Source organism: Atractosteus spatula, chromosome 12 (assembly GCF_055471065.1).
Source record: "Atractosteus spatula isolate fAtrSpa1 chromosome 12, fAtrSpa1.hap1, whole genome shotgun sequence".
Taxonomy (NCBI): Eukaryota; Metazoa; Chordata; class Actinopteri; order Semionotiformes; family Lepisosteidae; genus Atractosteus; species Atractosteus spatula.
Window position 1 is genome coordinate 40,639,145 of NC_142717.1, and position 19,257 is coordinate 40,658,401.

At 37.1% G+C, this 19,257-nt stretch overlaps 1 protein-coding gene across 1 annotated transcript in view; it reads right to left on the bottom strand.

Annotated features, from left to right (window-relative positions):
• Positions 1–19,257, bottom strand: part of adam22 (ADAM metallopeptidase domain 22) — an 85,691-nt gene that overhangs the window by 47,534 nt on the left and 18,900 nt on the right. The window contains exons 4-6 of the mRNA XM_088928874.1: positions 15,731–15,797; positions 9,444–9,526; positions 7,121–7,184 (exon numbers count right to left, since the gene is read on the bottom strand). Coding sequence (XP_088785000.1) covers positions 7,121–7,184; positions 9,444–9,526; positions 15,731–15,797 — 214 coding nt within the window. The remainder of the gene's footprint in view (positions 1–7,120; positions 7,185–9,443; positions 9,527–15,730; positions 15,798–19,257) is intronic.

Consider the following 19,257-nt stretch of genomic DNA (forward strand, 5'->3'; position numbering starts at 1 on the left):
CTCTTTGAATCCTTTAATCTATTACCTCTTGGTAAATAATATGGTCTCCCTCAAGTGTAAGCAAATACTGTAGACGAAACATTAGATTAGATCTCGTTTATGATATTTCCAAGTCTTTGAAGTCGATCATTTCTAGACCTCCAGCATTGCTTTCTATACTGATGGATGTGCTTGACTTTTTTTCATTTTTTAAAGCAGATACCAATATGAGGAAGGGAATATGGGTTTATATTCATAAGAGATTATAAACCCCATTAAGGCCACACTTGGCAGTAGTTCAGATGGCTTGGGATGAAAGACCCCTCTGCAAAATGCGTGCAGTAGGATGGTATCATGGAAACACCGCAGGCTTATGAATATAAAACGGGAGAGGCAGGACGGTTTCACAGTAGCCTGACTGTTCTGCTATCATTGAACCTTACAGCATACAGACTGAAATCCTACCTAAAACAGTGAATGCTTTAGTGATTATAAATTGCAAGCAGGTGGCACTGATAAATCCATAGAAGAAATATTTAAAACCGGGGTTAAACGTTTTAATTATTTTTGTTATATGGGATAGAAAGAAATATCCATGATTTAATTACAATAGACACAATAATATGTTTAGAATTTCTTCCAAGCAGGAGTGTAGTCACTGCTTATCACAGCTAACTTGGTTAAAACGTAGTATCTCTTGCATTGAAGAGTCCACACTGCAGACTGTGCTACAGAACTATTTAATAGACTATAAAAATCTATTTGGCTATTATCGTGTGAGAGAGTTGTTGTTCATCTGGCTGTATCTGTAAAAAAACGGTCAGGACACTCGAAAAGATTATTCTAAGATATTCTCTGTCAAGGGGAAAGTGTGATTGTCTTGTCCTAAAATAAGCACATGACCTTCTTTGAAATAAGCAAGACTAAAATCTTTTTTATTTCAATACTTGGTTCTTCCCATTAATATCCCATCCCTGAATTTCTGTGAGAGAAGGTCTTGCATTTACAGTACACAAATGGCACAGCCACGTAATGTTACATATTTCTTCCTAGTGCTTAAATTTAGTCATAAAAATGTCTACCATGAAGTTAACATTTCAACACACAAAAGATCATCAGACCCTTTCATTTACCAGGATTACCATATGACTCACGAGACTGCAGCACAGCAAGCATGAACATGCCTGTGTTTGGCTGTATTGACTCTTTCATTTTGTTACCGAGACTGTTACCCACCTGTCCTGAGCAGAGTCACTTTTTTCCACTTTTATGTCTTTGGAAAATTCATTTTATTAGAATGCAATCTCTTGCCATATTCACGAAAAAAGCTGTTGATTCATCAGTAGACTGTAAATAAAATTTGAATAAAATATTTTCTCTAGGTCATCCGAACTACTTTTTTGTGTTAGAAAATACAACCAGAGGCATTTAACACTACACATTTAATGCTTACTGTTTTTTTTGTTCCTGGCTACACTCATGTTTCATGAAAGAAAAAATACTACTGTATTACAAATCCAAAAGGATGCACAATATCTCTTCCAGTCTTAGGCAGAAAGTAACAATTTGTAATGCAAGTTACTGTACAGCTCACAACAAAAAATAGACAACTGAAAAGGTAATATACTGTATGCACACTGCAAAACGGACAGTTACTGAAGAAATTGTAAGATGGGCAACATTGAAAACATTTCAGGAACTGTTGCAGTAACTTGAATTTTGAAAAGTCTGGTCTGTGCAGCAGAAACAAACCTAGAGAGCAACACAGATGAGGAGTTTCTCGTTATAAAATATTTGCAATATTCTATAAAAGTTCCTTATATCCATTTTCTTTTACTACAATAATTGGGTCTTTTTATATAGCACTCTTTATTTTTTGCATATCTAGCATAACGTGGAAAATGGAAATGTGTGATGTTTCAACATCTATCCCTCCATCTGACGATATACTAGATACACCATCCTACTTGGTAAAATAAAGTGATTAAAAATGCAGCATAATTTGCCTGAAACAGAAATATTGTAAATATTACTTACAGTAATAATGAACAGGTCATATATTATTATACTGAACGTCAACAGTGATAATCCAGTAGTTTGGTCAAACGTGTAGGTGAAAAAGAGGCGTGATTTGAATTCCTGTATTAGGTTAACTCATCTGGCTGAGGTGTGTGATGAATGTAAGGACAAATGAAGGATAAGGCTGCTTCTAGGGCTAGGATGGTTTGGTAGGAGGGTCATGCAAGCAAGTTAGCAAGAACTGTGATATTTATACTGTATATAGGTGCACGTGGGCGAGGTTAGAGCTGCATTTTTAATAATGAAGTATAAAATACTTAATCAAATCTTAAGTCACCAAAAAAGTACAGTACATAGATCATTCTTTAACCTTAAATTAGTAATTTAAAATGCATTAATTTAACATTAGTGGGTTTTGTCATTCACAATTGCTGAAATGGTCGATGGTTGCAGCCATGTTTTGAAAAGTGTCAGGGGTGCTGGCATTACACCTGATTTGTCAGCTACCTTAAGCTCAAAATGCACAGTTGTGGTGCAGATATCCCAGCCTGAATCACGTGTACTGTGTTTGCATCCTGTCTGGACATTTCCTAAGCTGGAATTTAAAATAATGCAGTGAATCACCCATTAGAAAGTCTACAGGGAGAAGCACATATTCATACTTTCATAGCACCTCAGCAACCAGATTCCTACTGCATTGAAACGGTCCTCTCCACCTTAAACGTTCTGCCTAATCCCAGTAAACATTTTAATTAAGATATCAAAAATAAACTTTTTTAATTAATTGGTAAAGAATAATTATTTAAATATAAATTGCAAATGTGATGTATATACTTTTTTTAGACTTTTCATAATACTAATAAGACAGAAGTATTGTGCTGCCTTGCTAATGTCTAAAACTGTGTCTTTCTGAAATGTAGTGTCCTGATGTGAATTTACAGTATTGTATGTCACTAGTAATTGGAAGTTCAATATGTGATCAGTGTTTACAGGACCTCTTCTGAAACTAGCACAGTAAGACCCTTCAAGGGGTGAGCCAAGTCTTTAACACCTCTATCAACAATCTAAAAAGTCAGAGCACAGACCCAGTCTTCTAATGTTTAAAACCTTGATTCACCCTATAAATATAAGAGACACAGGGCATGCCAGTATGGTTTATGTGAATTACAAGTTACATTTTAATTTATTCAAAATACAGTAATCAGAGCACATATTGTTCTGTGAGGTTTTGTTGTTACACTACATGTAGAATTATGCCTATTAAGTATCATCTGATATTTACAAATAAACCTTTATCTTACCCATTTATAAAACAGATCATTTTACAAAACTTATGTCTGAGCAAATCTTAAATCCCATTTTTGGAGGCTTGAATTTGCGTTGAATAATTAAACCGTTCCATATCCAAACAAAGGATGGGAAGAATCAGAATTAACCAGAGGTAGCCTTCTGTTACTTTGGCCTTTTCAACTCAATCACTGGTAAGTTCTGACAGCCCAGATATTAACATACCATTCCTATGATTTGTGGTCACAATTCTAGCTGAACTAAATGAGTCTCACTGTGAAGTATTCTAAAATGAAATACATGTACGCCACGGATTGATTTTTATGACATACAAACACAGGTCTGTGCAGTCCACTCATTGCTTTTTTGTCTAGTAGCATATATACTGTACTAGAGGTTAATGTGATATTTTAAACAATATCCCCAAATGTACTTAAATACTCTATATCAAAATTGAGCCAAGGATACATTTCGGCTGTACACAGGTTAATGTTAATAAAGTCTCTGTCGTCTTTGTGTTTTGAAATAGTCCCTGGCTTAATCCAAGTTCTTACAAGATATCTGAATGGATTTAGCTTATAATACTGCACATTTAATAAAATAATATGACCCATGTGAACAGATGGCTTTTTACACCATTTTCTTTAATTAACATATGAAGTCTCAAGCCAGTGGTCCAAAAATTACTCTCTATCAGTGGTGTGAGAGAAAATGTCACAAAGTTTATATTTTGCAAGTGCAGTGTTCTGTGCGATAAAACAACAAATCTGTGTCTTGTTCTCAAGTTAATTAAAAAGGAGATTTAACCTTGGCCAATGACGTACTGTTCAGAGAGATCTTCAAGACAGGAGTGCAATGATCAGCTCTGGGGTATGGAATTGTTTTTCTATACACACATTATACTCAGTTTCTGTGAGGAAAAAACTGAAACACTGAGTTTTGAACATAAAAGTTCTTGGTTGTGTTCCTTTTGCAACACGTGAACAATCTGATGAAACAAAGTATTATTCATAGTGAATAATGTTCCTTTGTCCAGCGCTAGGTTAACATACAGGCAAACTCAAGGAAGGATCCACAAAGGTTTTGTTAGATTTTTAACAGATTTGATTTGGACCTTCCTTTAAAAAATAAAACTTCATAAGTGACATGACATCTGTTCAGTGTGATGACCTTCTGATTTCTAGTATATGACCTGTCCAACATGAGCCAGTCTTTTGGTTTATTCTCTGGGTTTGTCTGCTGACTATGGTAGCAGAATATCCCATTCCCTGGGCAGTTTCTGTCACGGATACAGGCTGCCTTCAATCATGTCGATAGCAACCAATCTTCATTACTCAGGCAGGGCATGGAGGTGTCATTCGTGGTTTTTGAGATAATTAAAATGCGGAGCAGTGGTTAGGGTTTGGACTCATAATGGGAAGGCTGTGTGGTGAAATCCCAGGTGAGACTTGGCTCCTGAGCCTTTGAGCAAGATACTTTACTCAAAGTGCTTCAGGAGAATTCTCCAACTTTCTAAATGATTACAAAAGGATATTACTTTGTAATGTACATCTGCAATTACCTGATGTCTCTTTGAATGGTTATTTGTACACATCCTTAATCACGTTGCTTTGACAATGTTAATCCAAACAGCAAACTAAGCAGCTGGTGAATTTGTAAAATCTTATGACTTGAACTCTGTGTTTTCATAATGTTTTCATAACATAATAATACCCGAACAATCCACGAAGCTATTGTATCTGCTCACTATTTAAAATGTAAATATTTTGTCCCAAATAAGCTAAAGATGTAAAACATACTATAGACTGCTGTTTTATTGTGCATCGGTATATTTCTGTCTGTAGCCAAGGTCATTTTTGATGAGTTCATGGCTTTTTATTAATATAGATGTACAAGACTCACAAATCTTCACCTAAAGGACCCCATTCATCGTAATCCAGCCCTGCCTACTGCATATCCACCAGAAAGCGCTATAGCATGTTCACAGTAACTTAACGTGCATACAGGGAAGTAAACTGAACAAGTTAAAGCAAAGTTTGTGCGAATCTTACTAAGGCAGGCATACTTTGGTGCAAAAAATATTGAGCTCATTAACAAAGCTCATTAGTTGCAGCTACAAGCAGCTGTTTTTCTATGCAGAATAAAAATGCAGTTTGATTTTATGTCATTTTTATGTCTGGGTGGCCTTCTCTTGTTTGTACTGTATCTGTTCTTAAAGCTGACATCAGTAAGATGTTTAAAAATGAAATCTTGACCTCTGACCCATGAGAGCACCTGCAAATCCTACAATACAGTTAATGCAGATACAGTACAGCTTTGCACTGATTTGTGAATAATGTATTTAACATCCAATCATGTGAGATCATTAAATATTACTTATGAACATATTAAAAATGTTCCAAAATAACCTCAGTTTGTGTGAAAATTCTTTACATTGTCTATTTTTACCATGCTTTCATTTAAACATTTGTGTTCTCCTGAATTAAATATGAAATATTAGCTTAAATTTTGGAATCTTTACAGGATTTTGAAGATCCTTCAGCCATTTCTTACCAAGTCTAATAAGATAAATCTCCTTTAATTTTTTAAATATTAAAATAAGCACACCCTTCAGTTTATGGAAATGTCTATATGCCCTTAAAATGCAATTCTACACTGTTACAAGTGTCTTGTGTGTTTACTGTTTTAAAATTAACATGAACATGAGGGAAATTGCTTTTAAATGCTTTTGTAATATATTACTTTTCATAGAAACTATCATGTACTGTAGATCTCTGTAACAGATGACTTTCAATCTTGTGAATTTTAAAAAGTAATCACTTACAGTAAGTAATTTGCAACTGTAATGAATTAGTGTTTAAAGCAACCCTTGAACTGCACTTGCACCTCTTGAATCAGCAGTGGTTTCTGTACACTGACAGACAATTCCAGGTCAAAATCTCTTACTACCCATTTATGTACAACTTTTTTCACATCAGAATGCTAAACATTGCTGTAACACACCTATTTACAATAAGTATTTGTTTACTGTCAAGCACCTCACCTTCATCTGCCTGAAGTTTCATAGTTCTACAATGTTCTCTCCCCCATTCCCTGGTTTAATTATAATCTGCAGCATAGTCAGCTCCACATGAGGTTAGAACACCTTATAGACACAATCTTCACAGATGACCCACTCTAGGCCAGTTTCCCTATTAATTTAAAATGTATACCAGACTCTATTGACTTATCTTAAAACACTGCATTGTTCTCTCTCTCTCCCTGATATGAAAAAAAAACTGTTTTTAAAAATATTTAATTGAAATGGAAACACAAAGGGACAATGTCTAAAGATATTAAGTGATGTTTGGATATTAATTCATTGTCCCCTTTTGTCATACTTCACATGAATCCTATAAAAATATGTTAACACAGAAGATTCAAGATGACAACGTTTGAGATTGAATTGATGCTACCTGCATTTATGACAGTTCTTTTTAAATGAAGTCATTACAATAATAACAAAATATGTTGTAATTACAGCATTCATTATATCTGAGACAAAGCCCCGCAGAATAGCAGAGTATCAGGACAAGACTGTTACTACTGTCTGTTTATTATTCATCAAGTATCCACTCTGTAGACACTCAGAAAGAAAGATGCATTTGTGATCTTTTCCTCCACTCCTTATTATAATTAATCAGTCAAGGACATATTTCTGTACATCTTTCTTGTCTTGTAGACAGTATGTTGAGTAGCAAACACTTACTGAAATTTTTCGAGCTGCAACATTTACTAAACAGAACCCCAACAAATCTGACAGACAGAATCGAACTACAAGTAAAGAAAAACTTACAGCTGAGTCGTTGTTCTCTCCTGGCTCGATCATGTACGTGTGGTTTCCATCAAAGAACATCCCACTGTCAATTACAAGAGATTGAGGAGATTATGTTATAGCTGCATAATTTAGAAGTAAAAAATTATGTTCCTTTCTGGGCATGAAACCCTCCTGAATGACCATGCTACCTACTGAATTGTAAAGGAACATAAACCAAATATCTCTGTGGTGCTGAGACTGAAATGGAAGTTGTTTTGTAATCTTTAAGGAGCCTCGGATTTACAAGTACTATGGTCAAAGACAGGATTATGCAATACAATGTAAATGTATGAGTAAAATTATACAGAACAAGACATTTTATCATGGCACAGCTTAAATAATTTTAGGAAAGACGTTTTCTATATCACCCACATTTAACCTGTGGAAAAAAATAGGTTTTCCAAAGTCAGTGTCTGCTTCTGTGTAGAATCTTCAACAATCCACATACAGTATGCAGGCTGGTTGTCAGTAATTTATTGTAAACATCTCTATATTACTGTATATTATTTATGTATCTTTGTAGCAAGTGTCCTGACTTTTAAGTCTTCAAATACAAATTAAATTGTATCTATTTATGTATTAAATCACCCTGAATTGTTTGATGCTTATGGTTTATTTGCATTGATTGGACTCAAATGTATCAACCTGCTTAAAATGTAATCACAATTTAAAACCTCAGAGAAATGTCACAGTTTCTGCCAGAAGCAGACAATCGTTTTACAGTGATCCTAGAATGGCCTCAGTGAAGCATGGTAATCAGAAAATGTTTTCACTTTGCATAATGTGAACTGGAATACAACTGCAATTACTTTCAAATCATTTCTGCTACAGCCTGTAAGGTTGAATCACTTAGATAACTGGAGATGCTCCGGAAGAATTGAGGAGAATCTTGAAAAAATCATCTGCTTTAGCGGAAGACATTGAGATGTTCTGCAGAATATTAATGCAGCTTAACGTAAATGATGAATGCTGTCTAAAACATACATGTTTTCAATCACTTTCCCATACTGAGAATATGTATTTAATGTAATAATGTTGGAGAATTGAATGTGGTTAAGTTTTCTTTATGCGAAGTATGATGAACACAAATTTGTTTCAGATATTTTGTATTATATATATTGAAATTACTGTGATATTTTTACATAACGTCCCAAACAAAATCATATCAGTGCACCTGAGGAACAAGGTTACTTTGTTCAGAAGCATTTTCTAAAAGTCTAGCAAAGGAGTTGCACAGTCCTATTTCAAGTGCAGCGGGGAAAAAATAGCAGAACGTCTCCTGCTGTTCTGTTGGGAACTGTGTTTGACCTGACTTTATTTTTTGCAATTGAGCTCAAACTAAAAATACTAATGTGACAAATCATTGCAGAGAAACCTCTCTAGAGGCAGAGCAGTCATATGGGAGTAAGAAATAAAATAGGAGTGGGTGTTAAGCTCATTTGAACAGAAAGAAGCTGTTTCCATTGAGACTAATTCAATTGTCGCCGTGTGTAAACCCTGGGAATAGTCCAGTGACTGCATTGTCTGGTACCATACAGATTAATACAATTAACAAATGCTTAAAAAATGGAAAAAAAGTCGGGGGAAAGCTTCAGAGCCTCTCAGGGATCTGCAGTGATTACCCGGAGATAAAATAATAGGGATTGTCTTTCTGAGGGATAAAAACGAAGACGCCAAAGCTCTTTCTGGAGGAGTGGCGGTACAGAGTAGATACACTTCTGTCTACTCTCTAGGCCACAAAAGAAAACGGAAGCAGCAGCCGGATAGTGTGAAATGGCTGTGCACCACAATCATCTGCTACTTGCACTGCTTTACTGAACAAAAGGGGGAGTTACAAAATGGACATTCTTAACTGAGGTTCAGGGGAGTTGCCGACAACCAAGTCACTTTCATTCCTGCCCCCCCCCCCGTATGGAATGCATAGATATATCCCCATCGACTCCTCCACGTATTCTCCACCAGTGCAGCTGTCCCTTGGTTCACTCTTCTCTCTGCATGGGGGTCCCAGCCTCCTCATTCTCTAACCAGGCTCTGGCCCTCTGCCAAGTGGCTTAAGCCTAATCTCACTGTACTGCAGCACCCAATCAATAACCTCCACATGCATCTAATTGTCAGCTCTCATTCTTCTTCATGAATGTACAGTAGAAAAACATGCAGAAGCAGATAGAAGTTGCTGCATATACTAGATTTTAGATTATAAGTTGTTTTATACTTACTTGAAACTGTTTTTCCAGATTTTATGTGAATATAAGATGATATTATCTGATACAGAAGGAGAAAGGTGCTCAGGCAGGAAACTTACTGCATGCCATGACAGGTGGATAGGGCCACAAAGGACTGTGGGATGTCGCGGATTTTGCCTTGGTAGTAGCAGTGCTCTCCACCCTACAACCACAAGGGAACAGGAAAGGTTAACCTGGCAGCTTCCAGCCTCCACTCACAACAATGATAGCAGAGGTCGCTGCCTGTAAAAGCACAACTGTAACACATGAGTCAGTTACTTGTAGAGATCGTTTTCTCTTTCATTTGCACAAGCAGTACCAGTGAACACTGAGCAGCACACTGGGCCATCAGACAGCAACCATTCTCACAATGGAGGAGACTGTTCTCATGTCCAGGTTGTAAATTCAGTTCATGGGAAGCTGAATTTAAGGAGCAACCACTTATCTCTGTATTTAGAACTTGTAAGAAAAAGTAATAATATTCACTTCAGCTTTACATTGCTTGACATTAGGTTTATCGATGGCTTGGGTGATACCTTTACCGAGAGATTGTTAATAATAAAGAATTAATAATAAGGAAGAAGAAGATGAGAAAGAGGAACCATATATATTGGCTCATCTGAAATGTGACAGAAGCCACTGGCTGACTATCATGTTGGCAGAAGATGCCCACAGTGCGGGACAGTGTACCCTGCTGATAGTCTTCCCATCCAGTTCCGACAGGACTAAACAGTCTCCGGCACTGACAGGCAGGGGATCCCAGCGTGCAGCAACACTGACCTTGTCCCCAGGATTAATCACAGAGGTGGGAGAAACACTGCAGGGAACTAACAAAGGGTGGAATACAAAAGGATGTACTGATAGTGGTATTGTAGTGTAAGTTTTCATCTGCTTGTGTGCAACATGAGGTGCTCTCACACGCTGAAGGGAATCAGTCTCAGCTGACTCTCCCTGCCCAGGTGGAAAGTTTAAGCCAGAATGTGAATTCTCCCCTCTGACAGCTGCCAGATCTGTCATCTGTTAACTCCCCCCACATCCTCTGGCTGTAATAAACACGGCGTCTTCCTATAACTCCAGGTACTTTGCGATTTGGTTGAGTTCGGTGTTATTCTGCACTTTTACAGACATCTGGATGATCAATCTAACACGTGAACTGTTTATCTCCACCTTTTGTTAGTGTGTGGAAGGTGTTCTAAACCATCTACGAAAACAACAGTCCACAACAAGTAAACCTTTACACCTCTGAGCATAACCCACACTTTTATTTTAAAATACTTACAAGTTTGTAAAATGTATGATGTCTTTGTTCCTTTCTGAATACAAAAAAATACAAATTTTATCCCTGAACTAATTTCTGGACAAGGGTGTGCATCTTATCTTTCCTGTGCACTGTGCATAATGGTTTGTTAAATGGCCTCTTCATTATCTAGTCTTTTTCGTTAGTTTGCTACACAGGGTTAACGTGTGGCCTGCTGTGGGTGGGATCCTGTTACCACTATTGATTAGCTGACTTGCAGTCTCATCTTAATCTTTCTGTCCAGTAAGGAGGCATGTTGATCGATCGACAGGAAGCAAGAGCAACCATCAGCCCCTCTCACGTAACATTATTACTCCTAACCTGCTTAATGCTTCCATCTTGTGTGCTGAGCACATCAGTTCAGGGCCGCATATATCACTTAACACGGAAGTGCCCACACCCACTATTTACTGTTCCATTAAGCCCCCACTCAGTGGAGCGGAATGCCTGCTGGCTTTTAAGTTGGATGTAGCTTCTTGGATGCTCGACTGCATCTGCTCTTAACTGAAGATCAATTACTGTGCAGCCCTTACGGGTTTATTAAGTCAGCATCCCATCACTGAATTTCACTGCTGTTTTGGGGAGGATTCTTATCAACAATGTAGCTCACTGCTGCTCATGGCTCTGTGCCTCTCACTCAGACTTGCAGGCTGCAAGCAGAGATCAGGGGCTTCAGGTCAGGCTATGCTTCTGCCTATTCAGTCTCTAGCAGAAACCTGCCAGACTAATGAACAAGACGTTTTTATTACATCAGCTGGGAAGCCATTCCTGAGAGAGGGATGAGGAGCTGGATGGTGCTGTGTAAGGAAACAGGAAAGACCTTTATCATAATAATCTCTAAGCTCCATTCCAATGCTAAGCGCCTTTATGGTTCGGATATATATATCAGATCTATATATGCACTTTTCTTCAATATTAAAATTATTTTTTAAAATTTCTGTGTCAATCAGATGAATAATCCCACAGAATTAAAGTTACTTATCCTTCTATTTGTGAGGTCCCCGTGGCATTGAATATGACAGATTTTTTGGTTATTTTAACTTGAATCCTATTTGTGAGAGGCCTCATGTAGATCTCATGTACAAGCACACATACTGTATTCAGCCACTATCAAGAACACTGCCAATGTTTATTGCGAGCAGCTGTTTTTGATGGGCATTTTTCATTAACCATCTGTCATTTTTTAAAAAGGCACTGCATACACTGTACTAAATATTCTGACTATTTTGGGCAGATTGAGATATCTGTGTCACCTTGGTGAACACAACACTGCCTAGAAATAGGGCTCTGTAATGTGTGAGCCTGCGTAGCTGTAGCTTTGAAAGCAGAGCAGAGCAGAACTTCTTTAAGCAATGTGAAAAATGCAGAAAAGCATGTTACAGTACACTACAGTGTGCTGTGGCGTAGCACCTGGACAACATGTGACTTGTTTTAAAAGTAGGAAATATTACTTGAAACTGCCAAAAAGAAGGTGTAGATGAGAGGAAGATTGATTCTCACTGGAAATCAGCATCAACAACAAAAAAAGGAAGCTTTGGCCTTATTATTAGCGTTGCAGTACTTCGAAGTTTATGTTGGGTCTAGTGGTTTGCCGGTGGTGGTATATACAGACCACAACCCGTTGATTTTCCTTTCTCGTACAGTATGTACAATCAGAATCAGCGCCTCATGCGTTGGTCCTTGATTGTACAAAATTATAATTTAGACATAAGGCACAAGAAAGGTTTTTTCTCTGTTTAACAAACAGTAGAAGTTTGTTCATACAGTATGTGTGGGGGTGTTTTGGTTTTGTTTTTCCGTCTCCTGTATTCAGGTACCCTTCCCTCCCCCCCATTGGTCCATCATTACACCATTGCTGCAGTTGTGTGACATCATCATCATCTCTACTCCCGGCCAATCAGAACCCAAGATCTACAGTTTAAATACCTGAAGACGTTTCGACTCCATTAGCTCCGGCTCAATTTAGAATGCTCATTGCTCGATCTTTTGCTTGTCTTTCTAGCTTCGGCTTTGTTTTTGCTTATTTAGTTTTTGTTTGCGCTTGTATTACCTTGCTAGTTGCTTCTTATTTGTTCTCATTATACCCGTTCCTGGCTTATGTATTGTGTCTTCACATATTACCCGTTTTCCACCATTGTGCAATTTGCTCACTCTTCTTTGTGTTGAACTGTGAACTTGTTGTACACTCGGGGAAAAGGTCATGGGTTAGATGGTCGGATATATATTTTACTGGTAGGGTTGTTTTCTGTCTAGACACACTAGGTTAGAGGCGTGTGCCATTCGTGTATTTTGGTTCATGTTAGTTCAGTGTAGGAAGGTGAGGGCGCATGAAGACACCGAAGACCTTTTGATTTTTAGTTAGGTTAGACCTCACTGTATTAGCTAGATCCGTTTGGTTTTGTGATTTTCTTTCCTTTGGCACTCTCAAAATACTTTTCCCTGTGTGTTATTGTGTTCTGTATACGTACCAGTCATTTATTCACTTTTTAATGTAATATGTGTCACACTTCCGAAGTCCCTCACCAGAAACCCAGCTGCATCCACAACTATCCTGTTACACCTCTTTACCCCTAGACACCTAGGGTCTCAACAACCACGTCTGCAGTTTGTTACACTACATACTGTATGCAATGATGTATCTGCTAATGGACGATTTGGGAAGATTTTCATTTTCAGCTCAATGTTTGAGAAGTGCTTCCACTTTCTGTCAATCAAATTTGATAGCATTCAAATGTATAAACAACAGACCAGGTAATAGAAAAAGAGACTCTATATACAGTATTTTCAAATACAATATGGCATACATACAATATGTGCAGTGATTAAGCTGTGTTCAGAGAGGAGATACAATAAATGCTTTCTCAACTGGACTCTAGGCATGGTCTGCTGTGTTTTTCATACAAAATGTCACTGTACTGTTAAATACCCAGGAAAACAATTAATTTTGTAAATAACACAGTGTTTATTTTCATTGCAGTTTTTGCAAGTGAACACATTTACACATATGGAGAGCAGAAGAACAGCAGGAGCATCCCTGAGCCGGGCCACACACAGCTTTGTCAAGATGGTGAAATTTTCTACCATAAGAGCAGAAAATGAGCTCATTGCAGTACAAAAAACAAGAGATTCTTAGTTTTTGAGGGTATCAGTGCTAAGGAGCATGTACAAGCAGTGAGGACTTCCAGCTCTACTACCTTTATGATGAAAACAAATTCTAAAAAAGTAATGTACTATATTTATGTTTTATTTCCTCTGGTCTGAAGCCGAAGCTCATTGAAGCCAAATGTGTGGGTTATGAGGTACTTATGTAAAGTGGTGAAACGCTCATCAACCTTATTTCCAACCCAGACACGCAACCAAGAGGAGTTGGGAATAAAGATGTTTCTCCAAAACAGACTTTGATTTTTGTGTTCTAAAAAATCACAAGCAAATGAAACCATGCCACAATGATCAATTGTGATGAAGTGCCTTACAGCAGCTAAAATATAATTGCTTCAAAACAGTGGAAACAAACTGATTTCTAGGCATAAATGGAACCCCCTCCCGCCCCAAACAAACCTATTAAAATACCAGAATGAGAGAGAGATACAGTAATACTGCTGCCTTTGCATTTCTTTTCTCAATGAAAACAGTTTTTTGAAGAATTGTGGACATCCTGCAGTGTCAGCACAGACTGCATCAGCAGACCAAGCAGTGGTCTGGGGAATTCTGGATGCTACATGGGGAGGCTATGCACAAGTACCTTCAAAGTGGTGTGTAAGCTAAGAGGCAGAATGAACTATTTATAAATTGCAGTGTGTTCTACTACACAGAACTGCACTTCTCATTTCCTCTCAAACGACTCTAAGACAGCCCCTTGGAACTTTACCCAGAGAAGGAGATTCCACATAAAATTCCGCATATCAGGAATATTTTTTGGAGTAAAGGAAAAAATCCTGAATGTACAATTTAGCTCTATAGATCCTCAAAGTCTGGGAAATGTAATTTGAAAGGACTAAAGGAATGAGACCAAAAGAATGAAACATAGAGGAAGAGGGAGAAGGAAAGATGAACAGATAGCAAGCGACAGATAAAACACTAACAAAATTCACCGAAATCAAAGCAGCCAAAACATTTACAAACTGTGTACTGTAGTACCCGGAATGCAACTGATACACAGCTACTTCAACTACACTGTTGTTTGCTCAACAACAAATCTGCTGTGAATCTCAGTTGTTTCACTTTTTGAAAATGAATTTTAAATTGAAGCTTACAGAATTTATCAGTGTGCAAACAGTGCCTTTCATATGCATTCATAACTTAGATGAAAAAGAAACGGTAAACTACAAACAACATAAAGATTTACAGAGTGTCAGAATTTTTAAGCAAAAATTGTCATAAGGAAAGAAGTACAGAAAACACAAGGGTCATATTCTCATTTATTAATTTATTATCTATTCCTTTTGCTAGTATTTTGTAAATACTCCTCTGGCAGGGAATACATTGACCAGTAACTTCAGAGTACAACTTGGCCTTCCTAAAGGTCCCCTTTAATTCAATTGCTGATGCAGTTTTTTCAGTTCTGTGACTGCTCTGCTGTGTAGTGGGGATACTGGCTAAAGCAACCACAATTTGGTTATTGTATGTCACCCATGTAAGTACTACGCTATTGTGGAAGATAAAGGTAGGTTAATTTAATTTTTTTGTTTCACTAATGTTTTTATCCAGATTACACCTGCAACTGTTTAAACAGCTTGTTTTTTTTTTAATTGGAACAATTGATGATCCAGTAATTGAAGAATAATTATTACTAAAGCCTGTTCATATTTTGTCTTTCAGTACTATTATAAAACATTGGTGACACTACAAGTGGACAAGCACTGCGGCTTTGGGTTGGCAAATTCCTAGGACTGATAACAGCATAACATTTCATAATTTGACATACGGCAATACACAGGAAAACATTATCGAAAAATGCTAAAATGTTTTACACATTTAAAGACTGTGCTCTCATGTCATAATGTATGCATGCCCACGTCCTTTTTCAGTGCTTTGATTTGGAAATTATATTCAATTTATTTTCATTCTTACCTTGGAAATTACAGCCTTTCCTCCTTCTGAAATATGCCGTTCAACATAGTTTGAAGACAGAAGATCACTAAAAGGAGAGAACAACAATTGTAATTAATAAGGTTTGAAATTTGTGCTATTGTATGATATCTAACAGGGCCTTAATCAATATTCTGTAGAGCTGTGCAAATCTAGAATGCTTTGTCATTCATAAGGTAGTCAGGATACAGTAGTCTCTGTACACAAAACTTGGGGAATTTGTAACTTCCCTTGCATTGTTTGATTCTGCCTTTACCATAATGAGCATCTGCAATACTAAAACAGAAAGGAAAAAATAAACTGAAAAAAATGTATTACATACTGTAAACCCTTTATTTAACATTCTTTACATTTTCTTTTTCTATCGTTGTAAAGAAGAATATTTTTCTCCAAAAGTACTAGACAATGGCATTTTGGGATATCTCATTTTACTCCATTAAACGTATCATTTAAAATTAATTGAACTTATCTTTCCATTTAGCTTATTCAGTCTGTTTAAACATGATCCCAGGTGGTTACTAACATCTACTGTGCAAGATTCTGCAATGTTTCTAACCATTGTAAGATCATTTTCGTTAGGAAATATACAAAGGCGGGTAAGATGCAGTGCTGTCCTGAGTAAAACTAAATTTTTAGGATATGGAATCTAAATGTTATTTTCATGTGCAGATGGCATTTTTCAAAATGTCAGATGCAGAAAAACATTATTGATTGTTAACGCTGTGCTGAAATATACCACAAGTGCAATACACTTTCCTTCTTACTGTTAGACATTTTTTTAATACTTTTTTCATATCAATCCCTTTTGATCAGTTTTGAAGGGAAGCTTGTAACATCAGATACATTCATTGTTCTTTAACATATGTGTTTGGTGATGTTGTCTGCAGAATCTTATAAGCCAGCAGCCATATCACCCTGCAGCTCACAGCTGGCAAGCCACTGAAGCTCGGCAGGAGTGAGCCTAGCCAGTACCTGGGTGGGAGACCTCCTGGGAAAAACTGAGGTTGCTGCCCCATTATAGTGATGGGGACACTCTACTTTAAAAAGGCGCCATCCTTTGGATGAGATGTAAAACCGAAGTCCTGACTATCTGTGTATATTAAAAATCCCAGGATGTTCCTTGAAAATAGTAGGGGTGTAACACTAGCTTCCTGGATAAATTTCCCATTGGCCTTTACCAATCATGGTCTCCTAGTAATCCCCATCTATGAACTGGCTTCATCACTCTGCTATCCTTCCCACTGACAGATGATGTGTGGTGAATGTACTGATGCACTCTGGCTGCTGTGGTATAATGCATGTGCTGTCCAGGTGGGTGAGTCCCCATTACCTATAAAGTGCTTTGGGAGTAGGAGTATAGTGTCCAGAAAAGCACTATATAAGTATAAGGAATTATTAATTATTATTATACTATAGAACTGAAGACAACCAACATGACTGAAGTCTAGCCCAATTTTGTCACCTATTAGGAGATAAACAGGGCTGTGCTGTGGGCATTGCCATTCTTTAGATAAGAAGTTAAAGGCTTAAGAAACTAAGACCATAACGAGTTGGTCATTAAATATCCAATTGTACTGTTGGAAAGAGTAAGGGTGTGAAACTCTCAAGTGATGACCTATATTAATGGCACATATCTACCACTTACAGTAAGTTCAAGTTCACGTTTATTTGTCATTCCAGCCATATACAAGTATACAGTGGAACATGTGTAATCTTATGTTACTGTACCTGTAGGTAACATAGGTACTGTATCTTGCAATAAACACATTTTTAGAATGTATAATCTTTACATGTACTCTATGATGATATGTAGTTTTTCTTATCAAAAACAGCATTTATGTGAAAATACGTTGAAGGTTGCTTTGCAATCTGAACAAGTAATACAGTAGCTCAGGTATAAAATTGTGTATCAAGTGCAGGGTGTTTTAATGAAAGCTTGCCTTCAAGTCTAGCAGTAGCCCTACAATTAATTTAGGGATACAGGGAGGATACCATGAGAAAGTCACATTTTATCTGTGATGTCCACACGTAATACACAATTACGAACAGAAAGCAGAACTGATGTGGTGCTCTCCAGGGTCCTGAGAGACACAGAGAGGCACAGTAGGCATTGTATGTCTTTATTTCCATCTTTGCTCATTTTAGCACAAAGTTTCAAAAGCTTCCATTAAAGACCGACAGTGGTATTTTTTGTCTTTTACATATTTGCTTGTTGGTATGTTATACTTACTTTATGATGTAAAATTTCACATTACAGTTGCTTTCCCTGGTTGGATACACTTGAGTTTTTTTTTTTTGTCTGCAATCTTATCATGTATTTTAATATGTTCATTGGATATGTTTCAGTGTCTTTGACACAACTTGTTCAGGAGAAATCCTCAGTCTTAACCATCTTAGAATTTACTCTAAATAGTAACATAGTGTTAGCCATATAAACATAAATTACTTACACAAGCTCTCACAATTTATTTAAAATAAAGAAAAAATCCCAACTGCATTTCAAGATGTTGAAACTCATTATTTCTACCACAGTTTTCTCCCAGGGACCGTGGTAAGGTTTGGATTGCTTATTACACACATAATGCAAATAAGAGGTACTGGTGACCTAAAACTAATTTTTCAACACCACAACAAAACATGAAAACGAATTGAATACACTTTGCTAATAACATTTCATTTATTCTTTAATCAGAAAAGCAATCCATGTGCAATCCATGTAATAAGAAAAAAAAGGATTTAGCTTCTGGCATTAAGAAGCACTGAGAAATACGTTTGAGATCATCAGAGAAGTACAAGAAAGTAGCTGCTATCAACAGAAGTGGAACCTCTCAGGAAAGAGAGCTACAGTACCTCTGAGTATTCTGACTCTTGTGGTTCTCTAATTATAAACTATATCAAAAGTGAAAACAAGATCTATATGTACTTCTAGATACAGAGCTACATGAAACTTTCCAATGCAAGTCATACATCAATTGGGCATTGTATGTCAGGGCTGTTATAGAGCCTAAAACTAGGACAGTATCTTTTTTATGCTTCATGCTATGCCATGTGCTGTATGCCAGCCTTCTTTCTAGAGATCACAGCCCCCACTGAACTTTCCAGCCCCTTATGTAGTACAATTCTCTCCGAGAAGGCCATTCTCCCTTAAAGGAACAACACCCATTTAAACAATAACATTAAATTCACAAGCATTATCAAAATACAGTAATACACGTAAGAAATCCATTTAACATCCAGCTTCATCACTGGACATACAAATAAAACATTTATACAATTAAAGAAACAAAGTACACATCAGCTAAATCATATCTAGTACCTATGCCTTTCCAATAACCTTTCTGTCCAAGGTCAACAGCCATTTTGTTCCTGCTGATGTGGCAGTTTCAGTCATCCTTAAGACTTTTGAAGGTGACTGGCAGCCATCTTAAATACTCCAAACAATCTCTAGCACCACACAAAACTAAAAAATGAAGGAACACTGCAGCGATTTGGGCCAGGTTGGGGAAGGT